This window comes from Microtus oregoni, unplaced genomic scaffold (genome assembly GCF_018167655.1).
Source record: "Microtus oregoni isolate MIOR12 unplaced genomic scaffold, Mior012 000025F_ref0000491, whole genome shotgun sequence".
In the NCBI taxonomy this organism is placed as follows: domain Eukaryota; kingdom Metazoa; phylum Chordata; class Mammalia; order Rodentia; family Cricetidae; genus Microtus; species Microtus oregoni.
The window spans coordinates 11,209,666-11,232,159 of NW_024543084.1; the positions used below are offsets into that span (position 1 = coordinate 11,209,666).

Sequence of the window (22,494 nt, forward strand, 5' to 3'; positions counted from 1 at the left end):
TGTTCCCATCTTTTTCTCTATATGGTTATTCAATATCTGGGGTGTGGAGTGTGTGTGAGTGTCTAAGTCATCAGCTCCTCCTACCCAGAGTGCTGTGGCAAATTCATCTCAACCACTTCCAGGGACAAGACCAAGAGAGAGTCCCAAATAGATCTATCAGATTGAAAAGCCACTCATAGAACAGAATACCAAGCAAGGCACCATTCACACACCCAAGCAGGGGGAAACACAATTCTCTATGTGCATGATAATACATCAAACTCCCTGCACCTGCCCTGCAGTCAGGACCTCCCACATTACATAGAGACCTTACTACCCACTACCTGGCCTTGGCAGCTTCTGGAACCTTGATGCAAATCTCCAAGACCCCACCCCTTCATTCGTGCATGCTTGACAAACCTACAAAATCATGCCCATAGCGCCAAGTTCCGCTGATAGCTGGAGACCTGGTCCCCCAAGTCAGAGCTGCAGTGGCCCCTATATGCTTTTATAGCCCCCCCCCAAAAAAAACACTCTAAAAATTGAACACTCATAAAAACAGACTCTCAAAATGAAGACTCCCAGGACACAGAAACCTGCTGGGGCCAGTGGCTCCCAGAAGCCTAGTGCTGAGCACTGAACTGGCTCTGAACACCACATCATAGGGAAGCCCCTTGAGGGACAGGTCTCTCGACACTTACAACAGCGAAGTTTGTTCTCTCAAGCACATCCTGGACGGGTGGGCTGTTTTCTCAAACACCCAGTCCCTGAGGATCATCCTCAGGGCAGTCAGGGCCTCTCTCTGCCTCTTCCACCAGCAGGCAGCAGCTGCTTGCTCAGAGGCCAAGTCAGCTGTGGCGGGGAGAGCGGGCAGCAGAGAGGCTTGAGGAGACAAACCAGATTACAGGTCTGCACTTCAACCCTCAATGCCCCAACCAAAAGACATTACAGTCACGATTCTACCCAATAGGAGTGACAGAGGGCTGGAGGCATGCCTTGGTTGTTAAGGCGTTTAGCTAACATGTATGAAGCCCCGAGTTTGATCCCCGCCACTGCATAAACCAGTAGTAAGAAACACCTGTAACCCCAGAACCCAGGAAGTGGAAGCAGAAAGACCAGAAATTCATGTTCATCTTCAGCTACATATGGAATTCAAGGCTGAGTTGAGCTACATCAGACTTTGTCTTATGGGGAGGCAGGCAGATCTCTGTGAGTTCGAGGCCAGCCTGGGCTCTTACACAGAGAAACCCTGTCTCAGGGGAAAAACAACAACAAACAAAAGATGAGTTACCAATATTTTTGATGGCACCTAACGTCATCACTCCATACCCATTCTCATCAGGAAGCCACGAATAGTCACAGTCTCTAAGGCCTTTGCATCTGCCTGACCTAAGGTTCCTCTCTCTCACCAGGGGGTGGCCAGCACTCTCAGTTTTTAATGGCATCCCCTAGATTTAGATGTAGGTGGTTCCCCTGACTGAGAGAGGGAGGATCCACCCTCCTGCTCCACCCTGTCACACAGCCTGGTTTCAGCACCTTCCCATCAGTGACACGGCTCAACAGACACGGGGTTGGCAGGCAGCCAGCCTGTGTGGCCCACATGACCCAGTGCAAGCGTGTCGAGGAGCCCACTCACCTTCCCGAAGTCTCGGACATCAAAGAGGTCAAAGGGGTCAAACAGCTCGCTGTTCCTTAGTCCAAATTTATCGTGGCAGACTTTGAGGAAGGTGCGAATATTCTTCAAACACAGAAACTGGAGAGAGAGAGAGAAAGAAGCATCAGTAAGGGGACATCAGAATCTCAGAAAACATCAGTCACAGGAGCCGCAAGGTCCTGCGCGTCCATGCAGACAGAGGGAATAGGCGTCTTGGCTGCAGGAGAAATCCCTGTTCCAGGCTGGGGAGGGGGACTGGAGCTCAGAAGCTCTGCAGCCTAGGTACTCCCAGGGTGGGGAGCTCTTAACGTTCAGGTTGCTTTGCAGGTGACAGGTGACACCAAATCACAGCCAGCTAACCCACACCCTGCCCTGGCGTAAGCCTGTTCATCCCAACCCTGATGCTGAGCTCGAGTCAACAAGCACGACAGAGCACCTCACACATGTGCACATCACGCTCATGTGTGCGTGTACCCACAACTCCGTGCAGCACACATCCATCCCTTCACAGCAGCCAAAGCCAGTAGCACAACTGTGCCACTGACAGCCAAGACCTTGGAAAGGAGCTACACTGGGCACAGCAGGAGACTGGAAGAAAAAAGGTTGTAACTCCCAAAGCAGCGCCAGGGTCCCTCCTCTTTGGCACCATCTCCGCCACTAAGCTCCTGGCCAGCTCTGACCCTGACTTGTACGGGAGGGACAATAAGACCATCAACTTCTCGTGCTTATGGAGAATCAGTTGTAAAAAAACTGACAGGAGGGACTGGAGAGATGCTCAACAGTTAAGAGCATGTGCTGCTCTTTAAGAGGATGGGGCTTCAGTTCCCAGCATCCAGATCCAGTTCATGCAGCTTTTAACTCTAGTTCCAGGGGAACCTAACTTCCTCTTCTGGCCTTTGTGGGAACTGCATGCATACAGGGCACATAGAAACAGGCACACATATATACACATTAATGAATTACACTTTAAAATTAGGAAATAGTCAGGCAGTGGCAGCAAACACCTTTGATCCAAGCACTCGGGAGGCAAAAGCAGGGAAATCTCTGTGAGTTCAAGGCCAACCTGGTCTACAAGAGCTAGTTCCAGAAGAGCCAGGACCGTTATACAGAAAAATCCATCTCAAAAAAAAAAAATTAAAGAAACTGAAAGGCAGAATGGAGAAGGCCCCCTAGCACAGGCTTTGGAACACTGGGTTCCTGGTTTGAATCTTGTCTGGGAAATGACAAACAGTGGCCCAAGCTTCTGAGGTACTTGCTAGGCAGAGATTGTCCTCTGATAGCAGGCAGGGGCCAAATCGTATGTAGAGGCCATTTAGGACCCAACACAGCTGAGCATAGCATTTGAGTGGCAAGGACCCAGTACCTGCAGCCCAGTACAACCTAGATTTTAGGCCAATCAATACCCACCTACAGGACCAACTACCAATCTCAAGTGAACTTCAGGAAGCCTGTCCCTGGCTATCAGCAGTTTGTAGACAAATGAACGGATTCTGATATGACTGGGCCAGAATCACAAACAACACAAGCCTCAGCTCTCCTGACAGCATACAGGGCCCCCTCCCCTGTCCTGTGCCACCACTACTCTGCCTTGGGTCACTGTCCATTGCCCACCACCCTGGCTGAGATGTCACCATTCACAGATGACACTGGCCTGGTTCAACTCTGTGTGTGTGTGTGTGTGTGTGTGTGTGTGTGTGTGTGTGTGTGTGTGTGTTTCCATGTCACTCCAAGTAATTTCTTCCAAATAACATTTGGGATAAATTGTGACACAGGGTGCTTTATCCCTAAACACCTGAACATGCATAGCCTAGAATAATGACATCACTGTACATGTTCACAGCACGCTCAAATCAAGAAATGAACACGGATGCCACCCAATCTGCTGCACACTATATTACATAAAGGACAACCAGATGGCCTTTATAGAAAACAAAAAGTAAAGGCTGTAAGGGAAGAGGGGAGGGGAACAGAGAGGAGAAATATGGCAGAGTGTCCAACCCAGGACAGCACGGATATTGCTGTCACATCTCTTCTGTTTCCATTAACCCAGAACTGGATTCTACAATAGAACATTCTAGAATGACTATGTCCTTTATAACAATATCCTTTGTTCTGTCCCATACAGTCTATGCCACTAGACACATGTACCCAACAAGTATTTCAAATGATCAAATGAAACAGTTGAATTGCCCATTTAATTTTATTGTAATTCAGTGAAATTTTGAGGCCATGCGTGGCTGAGAACCACTGGGTAGGAAGTGCTCCATTTCTCTGTCTTCTATAACCTCATGGTGCTGAACAGCACCTGACCCTAGAGGATTCCATTCCCATGAAGTCCCTAGAATCTAGATTCAGAGACAGAAGCATTTTAGGGGAGAAATGATGGGGAGTGGTAGCAGTCTGGGAACGAGCTAATCTGGTGATGAATGGACACACACAGACAGACACACACACACACAGACAGACACACACACACACTGCTATAAATGTGCTTAAAGTCCAAGCTGCATGATTGGAAATGGGGATGGTAGAACTGGGTGTGGGAGCCAACTCCTGTAGTCCCAGCACCTAGGAGGTTGAGGCAGGAAGATAACATATTCTGGGCTTGCCTAGGCTATCGAGTAAGACCCTAACTCAAACAAAGGTAAAAAATGGTTACAATGACAGATGTTTATCTATCTCAAGTAGAAGATTTAAAAAGAAAGATACAGAGACAGCGTGACCCACAGGCAGAAGGCTACGTGATGATGGACACGGGGAGAGACAGACAAGAATGAGGCTGCTGCAAGCCAGCAACACTAAGTGTTACCACAGTCACCAGAGCCTGGAAGAGAGTCCTGGGGCACAGTCTCCCTCAGAAGCCCATGAGAAAAACCACCACACTCAGACCCTGCCCCCAGTCTCTGGCCTCCGCCAGCAAGGGGACACAAGTCAGCAGAGAAGCACAGTTAAAGCAACTGCAGGAAGCAACAGAGCACACACACAGCCCAGCCTGGAAACTGGGACGAGGGGAGGCACTACACCGGAGAGCCCCCACCGCCACCTCCTGCCCTACGGAGCACTGAGCTTCCAGCCTGGCTCGACTATTTTTTGCCCACAGCTCCTCTCTAATTTCCACTAAGCGTTTATTTTAATTCCTCCCCGGCCTCCCATTTTGGAGTTAATTACACAGGTCCCAACCATAATCACGGCCAGCAAGGCCAGGCTTCCTTTCAGGGCTCAGCACAGGCCAGTACCCCAGCGGCCCAGTCTCAGCCTAGGCCCACCCTATCGCCACCCCCACCAGTGACCTCTTGGGTAACCTAACCTTCAAGAGCCACGCCCCTGGAAAACAGCCACACCAGCAAGGGCTGTCTGCATGGACGAGGGCAAAGGTCTTGGACGGTAATGTGAGGATCTACCACCAGCAGGCACGCCACCTCGCCTCCCTTCGTGCAAAGCTTCCCGCGACCTGTTCGCTTATGTCCTTAATCGTTGCCATTGTCCCATTGTCCTATGAGCCATCTTATCTAACACAAAAGAAAACTGAGACAGTAAGCTAATAAGGACTTTGGCACACAAGCAGACACCATCAGGAGCCATGAACGAGCCCATTATCTGGTGCAGAGTGAAGGGCACTTGAGATGTAAGGGTTCTGCAGGCACAGGGTCACCTGCTGTCTATGCCTATGAAAAACACCCTTAAATCCCTCTCTCTCTCTTACTATACAATTAGGAAAACTGACGCCCAGGGTGGCAAGGGTGTGGAGATGAATACCTGGCTGGGCAGGACAGGGCTATGCTGGCTGTCAGCCCCTTTCTGTTCCCATGAAGGCAGGGCAGCGGGCAGCTGCTAGTGCAGCTCAGATCCCTTCCTCCCCCACTGCCCGAGTACCAGGAGGGCATGAGGCCAAACCCCACCAGTTGGAGCCACTCACTCTTATACTGCAGAGACTGGCTCAGAGTCTAGACAGTGTCCGGAAGGTTGGAGGTAAGAGAAAGACAGAGGGCTGAGACTTCTGCAGTCTGTCTCAGAACTGAGGACACAGCCTGAGTGAGGCCCAGGCAAATGACAGCATGGAGGCAGACCTTCCCCGCTCTTGGTCAAGCTGATGGGGGTGTCACTGGCAGCCATGGAACACCTGATGGCCAAGCAGCCTTATTTGCATCAGGGGTGCACAGCATTTTGTCACTGACCTGGCTTGGCCTTCAGGGCCTTCATAAGGCAGCCAAGGGTCTCACAGTGTTCTGAAGCAACACTCAAGCTTAGGGGAAGTCTGGTGAGTGTCCTTGTGAGTAATAGGGCTCTCGAGGAGGCAAGCAGCAGGCCACTGTGTTTGCTTAAACACTCAGGGCACAGGCCAGCACCTCCTGTTGTCCTTGACCCTCCCTGGGCTTCACCTGTTGGCCAAACAGCCCTGCTTAGTGGGGCCTTGGCGGTGGGGGCCCCAGAGTAGACTGCTGGAAACGTCCGCAGCTCCTGTCTCGGCTCCCCAGCTCCCGGTGGATCTAATCAGGCTGAAATCACATTAGCACAAGGGCACAGTCTCCAAGCCACACACCTCCCCGGGCTCAGCGGGACAAGAAGTCTGACTGCTGCTCACTGTCATCTGTCATCCAGCTATGGCCAGGGCTGGGTGGGTGGGGCACATGTGAGCCACCGGGAAGCCTAACAGCACAGAGGGGCGTTTTCAGGCCCAGCCCATGTGGCCCCACCACAACTACTTCTCGGTTGGGCCTTCAGAGCAACTGACCATGATATAAAACAGTCCTCTCCCGCCTGAAGAAGAGCCCCATCAGGAGAGGCAACCTAAGGGCTGTAGAGACCCCATCGCCCTTGCAGGGCTCGTGGCATGCTGCCAGAGGGAGGACTGGCCTGCCCTGCAGGGCATATTCTGTGCGGATGCTCCATGCTCGGCACTGAGACGTGGACATAAAACCAGAACCAGAACAGGGGGGATGTGGGGGGTCATCAGCCTGAGACCACACAGCTAGCTGAAATCATTTTTAGTTTCAATCATCAAAATCACCTGGGAAGGGAGCGTCTAGATCAGTGGTTCTCGACCTGTGGGTCACGACCCCTTTGAGGGGCAAATGATGCTTTCACAGGGGTCGCCTAAGACCATCAGAAACCACAGATATCTACATCCCAATTCATAACAGTAACAAACTATAGTTAGGAAGTAGCAACGAAAATAATTTTACAGTTGGGGGTCACCACAGCATGAGGAACTGTCCTAAAAGCTCACAGCGTCAGGGAGGTTGAGAAGCGTTAACTCTGGCCGCCACCACTCACGGGTCTGGGGTCTCCGACTCTTAAGAATGGAGACAGTAAGCTAGGAAGTAAAACAAGCATTCATTCATTCCTCTCTGCTCTTGGCTGTTAAAGGGGTGGAAGTAGCTACTCGAGTTCCTGCAGCCTTAACTTCCCAACAGTGGAAACAGCCAGATAGACCTTCTCCCTAAACCGCTCTTGTTGAAGTAGTCTGTCACCGCAACAGGGAAGTGGTCCTAAGCCTGGAGGCTGCCATTTGAACACAGGTGGCCTGAGCGCTGATCACCGGGGCCACATCTCAGGTTTCTGCACTAACCGCGTGACAGACAGGATGACAGCAAGTTCCTGGAAGATCTGGACCTGGTGCATAGCCCAATCCTCTCGCTCGCAGACCAGCCCAGGGCCAGCCAAGGCAGCAGCATAGTCCTGCCTCACCAAGGGTGGGGGTTCCGTGCTTCCCGGGAGGGTGGGTCTAAATGACATATCTACTGGTCTGCAGCCACGATAGGGTAGCAGAGTGCCCAGGACTACCCTTTGTCTAACACAGACCTGGCTCCTGGCTCTTGAGCCACACATCTCTGCAGCAAAGGTCCAGCCCAGAGCACCAGGCCCTTCCAGTTCGGACCTCTGGGAGTCTCCATGGTTGACTCATGATAGCCACAAAAGCCCCACTGGACAGGGTTTTCCAGAACTCCAGGCGCTGGACCAGAGCCCCACACTGAGCTGCTCACAGCAGCCCCAAGTCACTGCAGCGATAAGGAAGCTGAGGTTCCAAGTCCCCTCCTGGCCTGTCCAAGCTCACTAGCCAGAATTCCACACAGCTGGCGGCAGATCTGAGACATTTTGATCTCCAAAGCCAGATTGTTGTTACTGTTAAGTTATCCTGTGCAGGGTTCAGGGAAGAAGGAAAGCATGAGGGTTTTGTTGTTGCTGCTGCTGTTTTGTTTTAAGAAGAGACCAATCCTTTCAGGAAAACTACGTCTATAGCAGGTACCATGGAGGTACAAAGAGTAGAAGCCCAGCCATTGCCCTGCACCCTTATACCGACACAGGCCCAGTACCGGCCAGTGAGATTATTTAAACCATTTTGCATATAACAGCCAACTAGCAGGCATATGCCGTTCCCAGTCTGAGACCTGGGGCCTTCATACACTCGTAATCCATCCTGCCGGGCTTTTATTTTCAACCCACTGGCAGAAGCAGAAACTTAAGACATGAGAAGGGAGGTATGATTTGAGATCTGGACCCAGGCCTGTCCTGGTCTGGTGCTCCCTGGCCAGCTAAGCTCCAGGAATGACTGGGGAGGGGGGTACACGACAGGGAACTCCACAGGGCAAGATTTGGGCTTTCCTCATCATTTCTCACACCTCCAGTTCCTCACTACCACTCCTACCCCCATATCCCTGGGAATCAGCACCAACACACAGAGTTCTCAACACGCACGTTTTCCTCCTTGCCGATCCCCAGGTCTCAGCCACGTTCTGGCATAGACCCATAACAGGCATGTGTGGTGGTGATAGCCTGGCCTAACCGGTAGGGAGTGCCCAAAGCCTACTCCCACTTGATGGCCACTTGTCCTCTTCATACCTCAACTTTTCAGTCTGTAAAATGAGCACAAATCCCGCCCCCTCCACAATACTGGGCCATTTTGTCCAGAGTAAGCAACAACAAACATAGATTACCTTCTGAGCAGGCACAGAAGGGCCCTGGAAGAGGATTGGGGAAACTGGAGAGATAGCTCAATGGTTAAGAGCACTAACTGCTCTTCCAGAGGACCTAGACTCAATTCCCAGCACACACAGTGCAGCTCACAACTACAATCCAGCTCTAGAGGACCCAACATCATGGCAAAACATCAATGTACATAAAATAAAAATAAATATTTTTTTAAAAAGAGTTTGGAATGGACAAGGCCCACACGTTACCAGGGCCTAAAGAGCTATAAAGGCCACACCAGGTATAGGCCAGGACCTCCTTGCCACTCGCCATCCACACTGGTGGAGTTAAGCCTGTTGCCTCTACCAGATTCTAATAAACTCTCAGGTCCTGAGAGTGGCCACCCAGGGGTGAAGTGAAGACAACAGCTACCCAGAAACCCTGGGGACAGATTCAGGGTGTCTGCTCACTGGTCCTCACAAGTCCAACTCCCCAATTTCGTGCACTCAAGGGTCTGCCAGAGACCAGCCACACACCCATCACAGGTCCAGGAGGAATGTGAAGGCCACACCCAGGAAGGGTGGCAAAGCAGTTCTGTGCCACCACACACACACACACACACACACACAGAGAATGGCACTCTTTCAAACCCTCAAGGCCTCTGAAAGGTGGAGACCACCGTATGCAACTGCCCTGCTCCGTAGGAAGGCTCGGGGGAAGACCCGAGGCCCCTGGCAGTCTTCGCAGACTATTTCAACAAGTGGAGTGAAGACAGCTCTGCTTCCAGGGCCTTCCCTTCCAGCTGGGGTGACACTGCACCTCCCCGGGGCCTTGGGTCCTGCTGATCAGAGCTTTGACTGGCAGCTGGGGATGACTTTGATCAATAAGAAATGGGAAGACGAATTAATGTCTTGCTTTATTTTATGCCACGCTCATTCCAAAAACCATTTAAAACAGCGTCATTACTATTTGATAGGTCTAGTTTGCTGGAACGGATCAAATTTGGGGCTCCTGGGTGACAAGCCGGCCAGTCGGTCCCCAGGGCACATAAAGGGGCTCAGGGGCCGGTAAACAAATGGATGGATGTTCACAAAGCACACACACCATCAACCTCTGCACTGAGAAACTGAGGCACACAGGCTGGGACCGGCTGCAACAAGACTATCCAACACCACCCTACAGTCACACACAGCACCTTGAGACTTCCCAGGCTGTCCCCAGGACCACTGTGACCCCAGCAGCCCTTGGTGGTGGGACAGTTGAGATGTGTTATGCTCCCAGGGAAGAGTCCTATCCACTGCTCCTATCAGGGAACAAACTGCGGAGACGACAGGGAGGGACTGATCTAAGGAGCATAGGGATGTGTTATGTCTGAATAGTCTAACATGAATACTTCCTGGATGCTTCCTCAGCTGCATACACATCAGATGAGGTGCCAACTCATCAGCTGGGGAAGAGTCCGACGCCTCCACGCAGGGTCCAGCCAAGTTTCTCCTGCACAGGGCTGGAAGGCTGAGTGGTCAGTCCAGTAAGAACTGAGGAGGTGATATTTTCTTTGTACCACAGGTCTGCCAGGGACAGGCTTTGCCCCCTATTACCCTTATGAGGGTCTGCATGTCCTCCATGGAGGGAGTCCACCTGCCGGGAGCAAGCAACACACCAGAGATGCCTGGGCTTCTCCAACAGAGCAGGAGAAAGGACCAGGCTACGATGCACCTCCTTTACCATTTCCCAAGGCTCACATACTGCAGGGACATTCACAATCAGTGCTTAAATGCCAGGTGGCATTTTCACCTCCTCCAACAACAAACAGCACCAGATGATCACCAGCCTGAGCCAGGCATTGCGCCAAGCCCATCATACCACTGTTGAGTCCCTTCCTTCTAATGTGCCCTTGACCTGATGATGTAGAAATGACTCAGGGATCAACCCTTTTACCCAGACGGGGGGGGGGGGGGGGGGGGGCAAGCCAGGGTGCTGGGGTATGGGAGCCTTAACTGAAACTTGCCTGGATTCTGAAGTATCCACCCTAGTTTTAAGGCACACTTCTGGGCTTGTCTGGAAGGCGCTTCCAGAGAGGACTGAGGGAGAAGAACCCCCCCCCGGCACCCCGAATGTGGTCAGCACAACCCCACAGGCTAGAGTTCGGATGAAATCAAAGAGTCAAGGAGGAAGCCACAGGCGCAGGGCATTCATTCTCTCTCCCCTCTCCCTCCTGCTGGCCAGGAGGTAAAGAAAACTGCTCAGGACAACACTCTTCTTGCCACTATAGACTGAAACCTTAAAAGCAAATGAATCCTTCTCCCTCAAGCTGTGTCTGGTACTGCATCACAGTGAGCAGAAACCTAGCTAAACCTGGCAACACGGATCTGACAAGACTGCGATCCACGCCAAGACCCCAAACTCTAACCCAGCCCTCAAACCCCAGCTGTCACCAGGCCCCCATCACAGCCACAAGCATCCAGCTAACAAAAGCTCCCTCTGGATTCCCAGAGCTGAGCACTGTTGGAGCCCCCCAAGCTGCTGTCAGCAGGGATGTAAGCAGAGTCTGTCGCCGTGGCCATGTGGGTCCACTGCGTTCAGATCCCAGGCCACGTGGGTCCATCTACGTGCAGAGCCCAGGCCGTGGGGAGCAGTTTCCAGAGGCTGTGGGATGAAGCTCTCTGCAGAAGAGACTCCCACTTACCCAGGGATAAGGAAAGCTGAGAGAGACTAAGCTTGGCTCAGCCTTCAAAGAGCTTCATCATCCACACCTGGGACCAGAGCCACCCACAAAAGCACTCACTCAGCAAGAAGGAGAGAGGAACAGGTGGGCAGGCGGGCAGGCAGGCAGGAGACTCGTCACTGCCACCCAAGCTCAGAGGATGCAGCCTGAACCCAGCAGAAGGGGCTCCGAGAGAATAATCGGCTCTCTGCCCAGCCACCCTCCCACCCTCTATGTGGCTAATGGCCTGTTTGAGCCTCAAGGATAAGAATGGCCCACCATATCAAGACTTCAAGGTCAGGGTTTTCAAAGCAAAGGTTTTCTATAAAGCTAGCAGGAAATTGCTTTTCTAGTATCATGTTGTATAAGCATCTTCCTTAAGCCGGCTCAGAATGCCGCCCGAGGGTTCAAATCCCACTCTCTGCTGCCCAGCTCTCCTAGGCAGGCAAGGCTCTGAGAGATTAGCCCAGATGCTGCTTGCCATGCTCTCACTAACTCTCCCACCTCCTTCACGCCCTCTGCTGCAATCCAGCAGCCAGACCATTAATGTGAGCTCACAAGCCGCCCGTGAAATTGCCAGGTCTCTGACTCTTCATCTTCTCCATCTCTTCTCCCCTCTGGAAAGTGGCCTCCAAGGTCACTCAGGGAGAGCAACTCTCTCTTCTAAGCACCCCTTCTCCTGTGCAATTTGGACAATCCAATTCCAGACAGACCCGGGCAGAACACTCTCGGCTGTTCTTTCCCCCACTGCGCGCTGACATCAAAGCCAAATGCATGCCTTAATGGTTGGCACACATCAGATTATCGCTCTCCCATCTGCACAAACGAGTCTTGCCATTACCCTCATCCTGCTGAGCTGAAAATGTGGTAGGAAAATCCTAACAGTAGCACTGGGGAGCTCCCAAGCAGGCGAACAAAATCAAACATTCTTACACGATTCGGAGCCAAGAGCCAACAGCCCTTAGCTATGAGGTGGTAGGACTGGAACCCGCCCCACTACAAAAGGCTCAGGCAGGCCGTGCACGTGGCAGTGTCAAAATTCTTGGGTAAACTGTAAAGAGATATAACCTCTGAGACTGAGGTGCAGAGCTGACCTTTGGGAATACTGAGGACAGGCTTTGAGTGACTTCACTTACAGTCCCTGCGGGGATGCTGGCTGCACCCTGGAAACTCTGTCCTCAGTCTCCCAGGGATACCTCCAGTCCCCATCACTAGGAAACAAGCCCAGGGGATCCCGTTGGTGCCCAGAGATAATCAGGCAGCCTTGCCTGTTCTACATGCCCACCACCAAGATCTGGAATAGTTCATGTGAGCCCCTTGTGGAGCCTGAACACAGACCTGAGACCTGTCACAACACTGCTCCACACCTGTCTCTTCACCTATCCAATGCCGATGACACTGGGGCCGTCACCAGTCCACAGCTGACTCATTTCCTACGGAAGTGATTTTATAGTTTGGATTCAGAATGTTGCCCCAAGGCCCATCTGTCAAGTCTGACCACTCCTGCTTGATGCTACTGGGAGGTGAGGCCTAGGGCTGGAAGATGGCTCAGTGGTTAAGAGCACTTACTGCTCTTGCAGAGGACCTGTTCAGTTCTCAGTACCTACATGGTACTGAGCATAAGCATCTGTAACTCCAGCTCCAGGGGATCCAACACCCTTTATAGACTTCCATGGGTACTGAGCATGCACATGGCACATACATACATACATACATACACACACATACAAACATGCAGACAAAACATTCATACATAATTTCTTTCTTTTTTTCCCGAGACAGGGTTTCTCTGCGTTAACAGCCCTAGCTTTCCTGGAACAAGCTCTGTAGACCAGGTTGGCTTCAAACTCCCAGAGATCTGCCTGCTTCTGCCTCCCAAGTGCTGGGATTAAGGGAGTGTGCCACCACCACTCAGCTCATAAATTTTTTAAATCTCTTAGAAAGGGGTAGGATCTAGTGGGAAGCCTAGTCACTGACTAGTGAGCAGAGGGCACTGACTGTGAGCACGGAGATTGCGGGGGCATCCCTCCAAACTCCTGTCCCTTTGCTATTGCTGCCTTGCCCCCTGGTTGGGTGCTGGCTCCAGCATGCATGTGGCACCCCCAGCCACAGTGTGCTGTCTCACCACACCAGGGAAGGAACAGGGACCACCCACGGACTGAAACCTCCACAGTAGAAGACAACCCTTTCTTTTTAGGTTGACATCTCAAGTATTTACCACAGTGTCAGAAAGCTGACTGACACACTAAGTCACACTAGAGCTGCTAAGCCATTAGGCAAGAGCTACCAGGCAAGATCCAGAAGCCAGAAACTTCACCACCTTCTGCAGGTACAAGGAGTGTTGCTGCTTCCGGAAACCAGGTCCCTGAGCTCCTGCAGCTACGGCAAGCCCCCCTAAACTAGGGGAACCACACATAGGTCTGAGGACATACAGAGGCCTATGTGCTGCTGGGTTCTGGCAGGAGTTCCCAAACTGGCCTGCTTCCTCCTCCCTGGACCCCACATAGCAGAGCCGGAGAGGTGTGATGGAGACCCTTAGAAGGGCACAGGCCCATTATGAAGACTCTGCCCAACACCATTGCCTAAATCTAATTGGCCTCCAAGACTACTTCCTGATACCATCCCACTGGGGAAAGGTTGCAATCCATGATTAGGAAGTCACAGTACTCAGCCAATGACATCACAGGCAAAGAACCCCTCACAAAGGCAGGCTCTGACCTCCTCCCTCCCCCCCCCCCCCCAAGTTTACTGCTGAGTTACTGTGGAAACCAGATCTTCCCAGACATAACTTCAAGATCTCAAGACTAGCCCCGGCTCTCTAGTGAGTCAGGCAGCCCTGTGAAAAGTGAGTGTCTGCCGGGCGGTGGTGGTGCACGCCTTTAATCCCAGCACTCGGGAGGCAGAGGCAGGCGGATCTTTGTGAGTTCGAGACCAGCCTGGTCTACAGAGCTAGTTCCAGGACAGGCTCCAAAGCCACAGAGAAACCCTGTCTCGAAAAACAAAAACAAACAAAAAAAAAAAAGTGAGTGTCATACTAGAGAGAAAGTGTGAGAAGGTTATAGAGACTATCATGACACAGCCCAGAAGCCACAGGGCAGGAAGAGCCAGGCAGAGCATCCCCAGAGCCCCTAGGGGAAGTGTGGCTCACACCTTGGTTTGGGAGTCAGACTCCAGCATAAAAACCGCATTATTTCCTTTGTCCTGTGTCCTAGTCTGTGGGCACTCCAGGAGCAGCTGGGTCAAAGCCGTCCTGGGGCCTTTAACCTCACACTCCGGAGGCTCAACACAGCAGGCTCTCACCAAATTCACAGAGTGAATGGGTGAATGAATGAATGAACATGTTGACAGTTGGGCTTCGGCTGCTGTGACAAACAGCTGAGAAAATCAACCTAAAAGAGGGAAGGTCTTTGACCCATGGTTTCAGAAGTTGGCCACTACTTCGGAACTGACTTATTTATGCCCAGGCACCATGGCTAGAGGGTACCAGGGGAAGCTGCTACATCAAAGCAGCCAGGCACTGGAAGAAAAGGCTTCCCCACCATGTTCCACCTTCCAGTAAAGCCTCCCAATCCACTCCAGGATTATCTCCCCTGATGTTGGAGTCTTCAGAGTCCCTTCATGACCCCAAAGCCCAACAGTGGCCACCAAGCCTTTCACATGAACATTCAGAGGACATTTCAGATCTAAACAATAACGAAAGGACTGACTTCCAAGGAAGTACTGGTTTCCGCAACTTGGTTTCTGCAACCCCGTCCCTCTCAAGCACCACACGGCTCACAGGTCCCCACCAGACACTGGACCACCCACCTGAGGGCCCAGGATAGGCTCCATCTGGGACTCTGAATAATCGAGTCCACAAGGGACCCCTGCCTGGGTCCAGTCTCCCACTTCCCCTACCAGACACAGTGATATCTCACTTCTACTGTAGATACCGTTGGTGCGGTGTGTCACTCAGGAAAGGGTAGAACAAGACTAACCAGCCTCCAGGCAGAGATCCTGGTTTAAATCTTCTCCACCACTCATTCCTGAGAAATCCTGCCCTCAGGGACCATGACTCCAGGCCGTACACAGACCCATCTACCAGGGCTGTCTCTGTCTCCATGTGCAGGCCAGTTCTTTTGTTAACGTGACACAGGCTAAGGCCATCTGGAAACAGGGAACCTGGTGGAGAAAATGCCCCCCTCAGAGGCCTGTAAACAAGTCCGGGAGGGAGGGAGGAGCACCTGGAGGCAGCTGCAAGCGTCCTCTCACTCCTACACCAGCAGGTGACTCTCCCACAGTGACAACTCAAGGCATTGCCCACTACAGGTAGCCTAAGCCTCATCTTTCCCAGCTAGGCTGCACACCCCTCAGTTCATGGGGAAACCACTCCTGTGTCTGACACGGCTAGGTGAGCATAGCTGGAATGCTGGTGTGTGTGTGTGTGTGTGTGTGTGTGTGTGTGTACTGTGTGTGTGGACAAGTGGGTACCTGCACACACCTGGAAGCGTGTAGTAGGTGTGCACGTACACATGCTTAGATAGGTGTGTGTGTGTGCCTCTGTTATGACTAATAAAAGTGTCTAATAACAATTTTTTTAAAAACCCAGGGAAATAATCTTGGATTACAAAGATGTCGACGGTACGTAAGCATGTTTTTCCTGTTTCTTAAATGCAATTCCATTTCATTTTACTCCTGTGTACAGTAAACACAAGCTTAACAGGGCTAGGAAAAAGAAAGACGGATGTCCTTCCCTTCTGCTGCCCCAACAGACGGTCGCCCTGGGGACCTGAGCAGAGAAGACGCCACCTGAATCCTGCTCAGCGGGATGATGCCAGCTACGGGCATCCCAGAAGCTTTCTGAATTGATTCCTCGGGCTTCTAGGCTTCTGATCAGTCTCTCGCTGAGGCCCCAGAGAGTCACTATCAACTCTGCCAGCTTACAGGGTCCACCAAAGACTTTGCTTCTGAAGTCTCCTGGCTCTGTTATGTGGGGGGAAAACTTCCACACAGTTGGGAGCTCAGAGTTCGGTCAGCAGTGGCGACCACTGCTCCAGACCTCTGTACCCTGTCTTGGTGAAATGCACCCTGGGAATTCTCAGCTAGAAGTAGCACTACCCTCATCTACACCTCTCCTGCCTGGTTTCACTCTCAAGATTAGGGCCAGATGGCAGAGGCAGAGGGCACAGGACAGAACTCTGCTGAGCACGGCTTCTCAGGGGGCCCTGGGCAAGTCCCTGGCCCTCTAAGAGCCTTAGTTACCCCTACAGAGTAGCTCTATCATTCTCTGAGTTGGGGAGGGGCAGGGCAAAAGCTCGAGGGAGTCAGGAAGACTTCCTCAGAACTTAGAGATGGTCTTTCCCCAGTTCTCTAAAGCAGGCCCTCAGTGACCTTCCTGGTCCCCTCACACTACCCATCCTTCCTCAGGGGGCTGCTCTGACCTCCGTCCTCAGTTCTCCAGATCCCTGAGTCTCCCAGGTCAATGGACAGGCTCTCTACTCTTCTGTCTTCAGCGAGAGAACAAGGGCACAGCTCCACACTGCCACCCCCACCAGCCTGAGGAATTCCCCTAATCTTTCAGGAACTTAGACTCAGGCCAAAATGAGTTCGTGGCTTCTTCTTTTGTATCTGGTTTTCCCCACAAGCAGGTATGGCTCCTTCCTTCGCTCTTAGACCATAGCTCTTCTCAGGGCTGGAAGTGGGAGGAGGGGATCCCTGGAGCAAGGCCAGCCTCCAAGGTTCCCTTTCTCAGAGGCCCGTGAACCCCTGACAGTCAGCGAAACACTTGACTTTCCAGAAATTCCAGTCCCACTAGCTCCAGGCCCCTCAGCGCCCCTGCACCCAAGCAGTGGAGAGGGGACAGGGTTCCACTGATGCCAGGGAAACAGGTGGGCCAGCCAAGGTCAGAAATGTTCACAGCTGCAGACTGACCCGCAGGCCCCAGTACAAAGAAGCCCAGCATGTGAGGGGCCACCCAGGCCCAGAGGGCAGGGTAAGAAAGCTGGGCCAAGCTGGTATTTCAGTACTGGCCCCATCTGCTCAAGGTCATGAGAAGGGCAGGAAGTACTAACAGTAGCCTCCCATCTGCCCTGGGCACCCTGGGTCCCACAGTCAACCAGAGTTCCTGTCAAGGCATCCAAGAATTCTGGTTTCTCATCCTCCTGTTCTTGCTCGCATGTTCTGAGCTAGGATAGCCACTGCCACCTTGGTAAAGCAGGGACACAGCAGCCCAGGTTTGCACTTTGGGCTGTTGCGTATGCTAAGGAAGGGTCCCAGGTCCTGTCACCTGTGAAAGGGGAAGGGAGGAGCCTGGGTAAGATGGGTTTTTACTTTTTCTCTCAATATATTAACAACCTCTCCTAGACAAAGAGAGAGAAGGGACTCCAAGGAACTTGCCATCTTTGTCCCACAATGCCATGAACCACAGAGGCGCTCTCCCCAGCTGCTGCAGTGCTTTGCCCAGCCTGGAGCTGGGGGTGACACAAGAAGTGACCGGATGTTGGGTCCAGAAGCTCCTCACTGGCACCTCAGTGCCCCTAGCTCACCGTGGAGGTGGGTGTAGTTGCCCTGGCCTGGGCCCAACATTCTTCCTCCAGTCTCCCTACATGTGGACACCCAGACTGTTTACACAGCCTCACCTCCAGTCAAGTGCAGGAGGGTGACAGCTGGGCTCATTAAAGGTATGCATCATCACATAGGAGAGGGGGTTCCTTCCAGCAAAGGAATACCCATGTCTGGGCCAAAGAGTCCAAATTCCAGGTCCCTAGAAAACTCATCCTTAGGCAGAGCAAGAAACAGAGAACGCCAAGCACCCCTCCCCCCTTTACCTTAAACACCATGCACAGCTCTGAGGACCCTGTACTATGACCCTCATCCGGGATGTCCTTCCCTGGCCACATTCCAGGGCTACCATTATCTTACCCTCTGGCTAAGCCCACAGGACAGCAGGCCCAGCTCCTCACCACTTTCCCCAGTCCACTCACCCTTCACTGACTTGGCCATCAAATTTGCATCATGTCCCACTTTGTGGCATGCATGAAAAAAAATCTCTTGGTCTGCCTTCAGAGAGAATGGCAACCCCACCCTACCCTGCCCCATCCCAGGTGTTATTTTGGGGGCCGGGGATGGAGCAACCAAGGGAAGTGAGAGAGCAGCAGAGCGACTCAGAGGTGCTGAGAAGCGGAGCATGCTCACAGCCCCCATCCCCAGGGCAACCGGGGTAGCAGGAGAACAGAAACCCAACAGCAGCAAGCAGCAGATCATTCTCTGAGAGGACAGAGGTCCTGATCAAGAGCACAGGGGGAGCCTGCCACTGCTGTCACCAGGGAGAGACACTCAAACTCCTGCCATACCAGGCAGCAGCTGCGGGGGCATGGATCCAGACCCAGCTCGCCTTCGAGGCCACCCAGGCTCTATCCATATTCCTGCTCCACCTCTGCTTCTACCCAAATCCTGCCCTCTCCATCCCCCCCCACCCTCCTACCCCTCCCATCCCCCCACCCCGCCCAAGGATCCCAAGCTGTTCCTCTCTTGCTACCCATGTTCTTGAGCAGCTCTGACAACACAACACGTCCAGACAAAGAAAAGAGAACATTGTGTCAGGGAGACAAGACAGACCAGAAAAAAAAAATCGACATTCACATCTTAAATCCTGGAACCTCAAAGGTACCCTTAAACCAGGACCAATTTTTGCAGATATACTAGGCACTATCCAGACTTGGCCCAGTGTGAGCTGTCCCCTGCAGTACTGCTGTCCTCAGAAGTACCAGGTACCTGTCCCCATCCTGTGAACCCCACCTGCCCAAAAACACGTTGATTTCCACTCCCGTGAAGATCCACACCAAGATCAGCATTGTCTCTCCCAACCCAGCTCTGGGGACATCCTCTCCTCAACAGGCATCAGTCGGTGCCCCTCAGCCATCACCGAGCCCTACTGAATGAACTCTCAATAGTCACATCCCACAGGGCAATGGTGGTGCATGCCTTTAATCCCAGCACTTGGGAGGCAGAGGCGAGTGGATTCCCATGAGTTGAGGCCAGCCTGGTCTACAGAGCAAATTCCAGGACAGGCTCCAAAGCTTCACAGGGAAACCCTGTCTGGAAAAACCAGAAAACATCTCAAGGATAAAGGCAAGGGTCAACAGCTCACCACAGTCACCCCCTCAAGCCCTCATAAACACCCCTGACTGCAAAGGCCTCAGTCCTCCACAAGGGCAGACAGAGCTTGAACAAGCAGACTGGGAGCTCCACATTGCCCTGGGGCTCCACACTGGCTCCTCCCGCTCCACAGGGCAGCAAAGCAGCTGCAAAGCTGGAGCACGGAGGCTCTGACCTCCAAACGCTAACTCTGCCCCCTAGATAAGCAACTGAGACGAAAACCCATCACCATCAGCTCAACCCATTCTTCTCATTCCGTGGATGGCTTTCAAGAGATCCTAGTTGAGTGTTTTGTTTGTTTCAACCTTCCTTTTCATTTTACTCAATGTTACCAAATGTAACCCTTCAGTTTCCCACCGCTCCTCCCACCGCTCCTCCCACCGCTCTTCATGCCCTCATTCAACAGTTTCTTACCATTCTTTCCTGGCTGATTTTCTTTCCTTTATATTTTTATGAAGCCTTCTTTTCCCTCCAACCTTGTCGAGAGATCTGAGATTTGATTCATCCACTTTGGTCCAAAACAAATGCTATCATGCATCGCTTTACTGATCACTCATATTTTGCCCTGATTACCTCTAGCAATAGGGACAATGTGGGACTAACAAGCAGTCAGCAGCTGTCATGGAGCCAAGACATTTCATAGAGTACAAAGAAGGTGGCCAAGGTGAGGGGCAAGACTCGGGGTCATAAATGACGACAGTACACCCTACGTGTCCGGGGACTCCACTAGACCTGGTGGGAAACAAAGGGTGAAGTCAGGGAAGGGTGACTCCTCCCTGAGACCCAGCAACAAGAGGATCTATAAAAAAAGGCAGTGGTGGCACACGCCTTTAATCCCAGCACTTGGGAGCAAAGACAGGCAGATCTCATGAGTTCGAGGCCAGCCTGGTCTATGGAGCTAGTCCCAGGACTGCTAAGGCTATACAAAAGAAACCCTGTCTCGAAAAACCAAAGCGGGGGAGATAATAATAATAAAAAGGAGGAGGAGAAGGAGAAAAAGAGAGAAAATCACTGATGTTCATCGGGGAGCCTGAATCTCAGCAATCAGCAGCCTAGGTGACCCAGGCTACAAGCAGCAGGGTGGAGGGAGGGAGATTCAGTGACCAAGAGGGCAAGGGATACTCGGGCGGACACAGCCATCGCAGCCCTGTCCCAGGCTCAGGCTCACTAAGGGCATGTAATAAACACTCATGGTCCCTGCTGGTAGAGGGCCTAGAAGATAAGCCCTTGGCTCACATTGTCCCATATCCCTGGGATCACCAATGCCCTGGAGAAGGTAGCATTCACACCACCTGGAGATTGGAGACACACAGGACAGGCGCCTATCACCTCTAACCAGAGACTTCTCTACTACACAGCCTGGGCTCCAGATATGGAAGGAGATGGCTGGGCCCCCTTCAGTCTTTACTCCTGACACTCAGTGTTGGATAACAACACGTATGCTATCCTTCAGTCCAGGCTGGCTCCAGGTCCACCGCAGCAGGACAGGCTCAGCCCATGTGGCCAGTTCTGGGCTCATGACCAGGTATGGTCACCCCAGTCTTAGCAAATGCTTCTCCCTGTGACATCAATGAGGCTATCAAGTGAGTCTCAGCAGAGCCACTGTGAGCTTGTTTCCCGACTGAAGCTTTGCTGGATCAATAGCAATAAAAGAGGCCCCGAAAATCAATTTAAGGCAATGTCCTTTTTAAGAAAAACCACTCCGTTCATAATCAACACTCACTTTAAAAACAACAGATAAGCTATTCTGAGTTTTCAGTCTGCTTGGCTGGGCTCTGCAAAGTGCCACCTTGTCACTATCAATGAACCAACACGCAGGGGAGGAGCCCTTCACCTGGGAACTGGAGCCGAAGGCCCATTTTATACCTACAGAGAGCGACAGCTTGCACCTACAGGCAGCGGTAGTTCACACCTGCTATGACCTGACTGAACTGCAACCTGGATGCAAAACTGTTAGTTCAAACGGATGGAAGAATCCAGAGATGAGTCCCACCACTGACAGCCAGCTCCTTGGCTCTGCAAGTGGTTACTATGCCTGAATGCGTGCGCGCGCGCGCGCACACACACACACACACACACACACACACACACCAACTGAGCTAGCATCATGCCACCATCTTTTGTTTGCTTTGGTTTGGTTTTAGTTTCTGTTTGTTTTTTGAGACAGGGTTTCTCTGTGTAACCCTGGCTTTCCTGGAATTTGCTCTGTAGACCAAGCTGTCCTGGAACTCAAGAGAACTGCCTGCCTCTGCCTCTCTGGTACTGGGTGGCATTAAAGGCATGTGCCCCTATGCCCAGCTACACCGCTAGCTCTTGAGTCCAGTAAACACGGCCCTACCAAGGGAAGAAAGATAAAAGCAAAGCCGTGCATGTACACAAATGCCAGACTGAAAATCCATTGCTTTGTACAACAACAACACACACACACACACACACACACAAAGGTCAATAAAGAAACGGGAAACAGCTCAGTCACTGAAATGCTTGCCGTAAAAGCATGAGGAACCGAGTTTGATCCCCAACACCAACATTGAAGAGTAGGGAAGAGTTGGCTCAGGGGGTAAAGCACTTGCTGCACGAGCATGAAGACCTGAGTTCATTCTCCAGCACCATTAAAGCAAGATGTGGTCTTGACCACCCCCCCCCAGCACGGGAGGGAACGGAAATGGGAGAATCAATTGGACTCACTAGTTACCAGCCTAGCTCCAGGTTCATCGAGAGCCCCTGTCTCAAAGCAGTAGGCAGAGAGTGATGGAACTGGACACCTAATGGCCTCCTCTGGCCTCCACAAGCACACCCAGGCACACACATGCACATGGATCCACACACATTCACACATCAAAGTAATTTCTAATGGCCCAGGGTGGGTAGCTCATTACTTTAATCCCAGCACTGAAGAGGCAGAGGCAGGCGTATCTCTGTGAATTTAGGGCTATTCCTGTCTATATACTAAGTTCCAAGCCAGCCAGAGCTAAATAGTAAGACCATCTAAAAAGAGAGAGAGAAAGAGAGAGAGAGAATAGATAGAAAGATGATAGATGGATAGGTTGGTTGATTGATTTTATATAAATTAAAGTAGGGAATCAGAGATAGGAGGATCCCAGGTGAGGTA

At 52.0% G+C, this 22,494-nt stretch overlaps 1 protein-coding gene across 6 annotated transcripts in view; it reads right to left on the reverse strand.

The window, feature by feature from the left end:
- Vav2 (vav guanine nucleotide exchange factor 2) overlaps nt 1–22,494 on the reverse strand; it is a 174,363-nt gene that overhangs the window by 132,674 nt on the left and 19,195 nt on the right. For all 6 annotated transcript variants that reach the window (XM_041674463.1, XM_041674465.1, XM_041674466.1 and 3 more), the window contains exon 2: nt 1,616–1,732. In XM_041674463.1, coding sequence (XP_041530397.1) covers nt 1,616–1,732 — 117 coding nt within the window. The remainder of the gene's footprint in view (nt 1–1,615; nt 1,733–22,494) is intronic.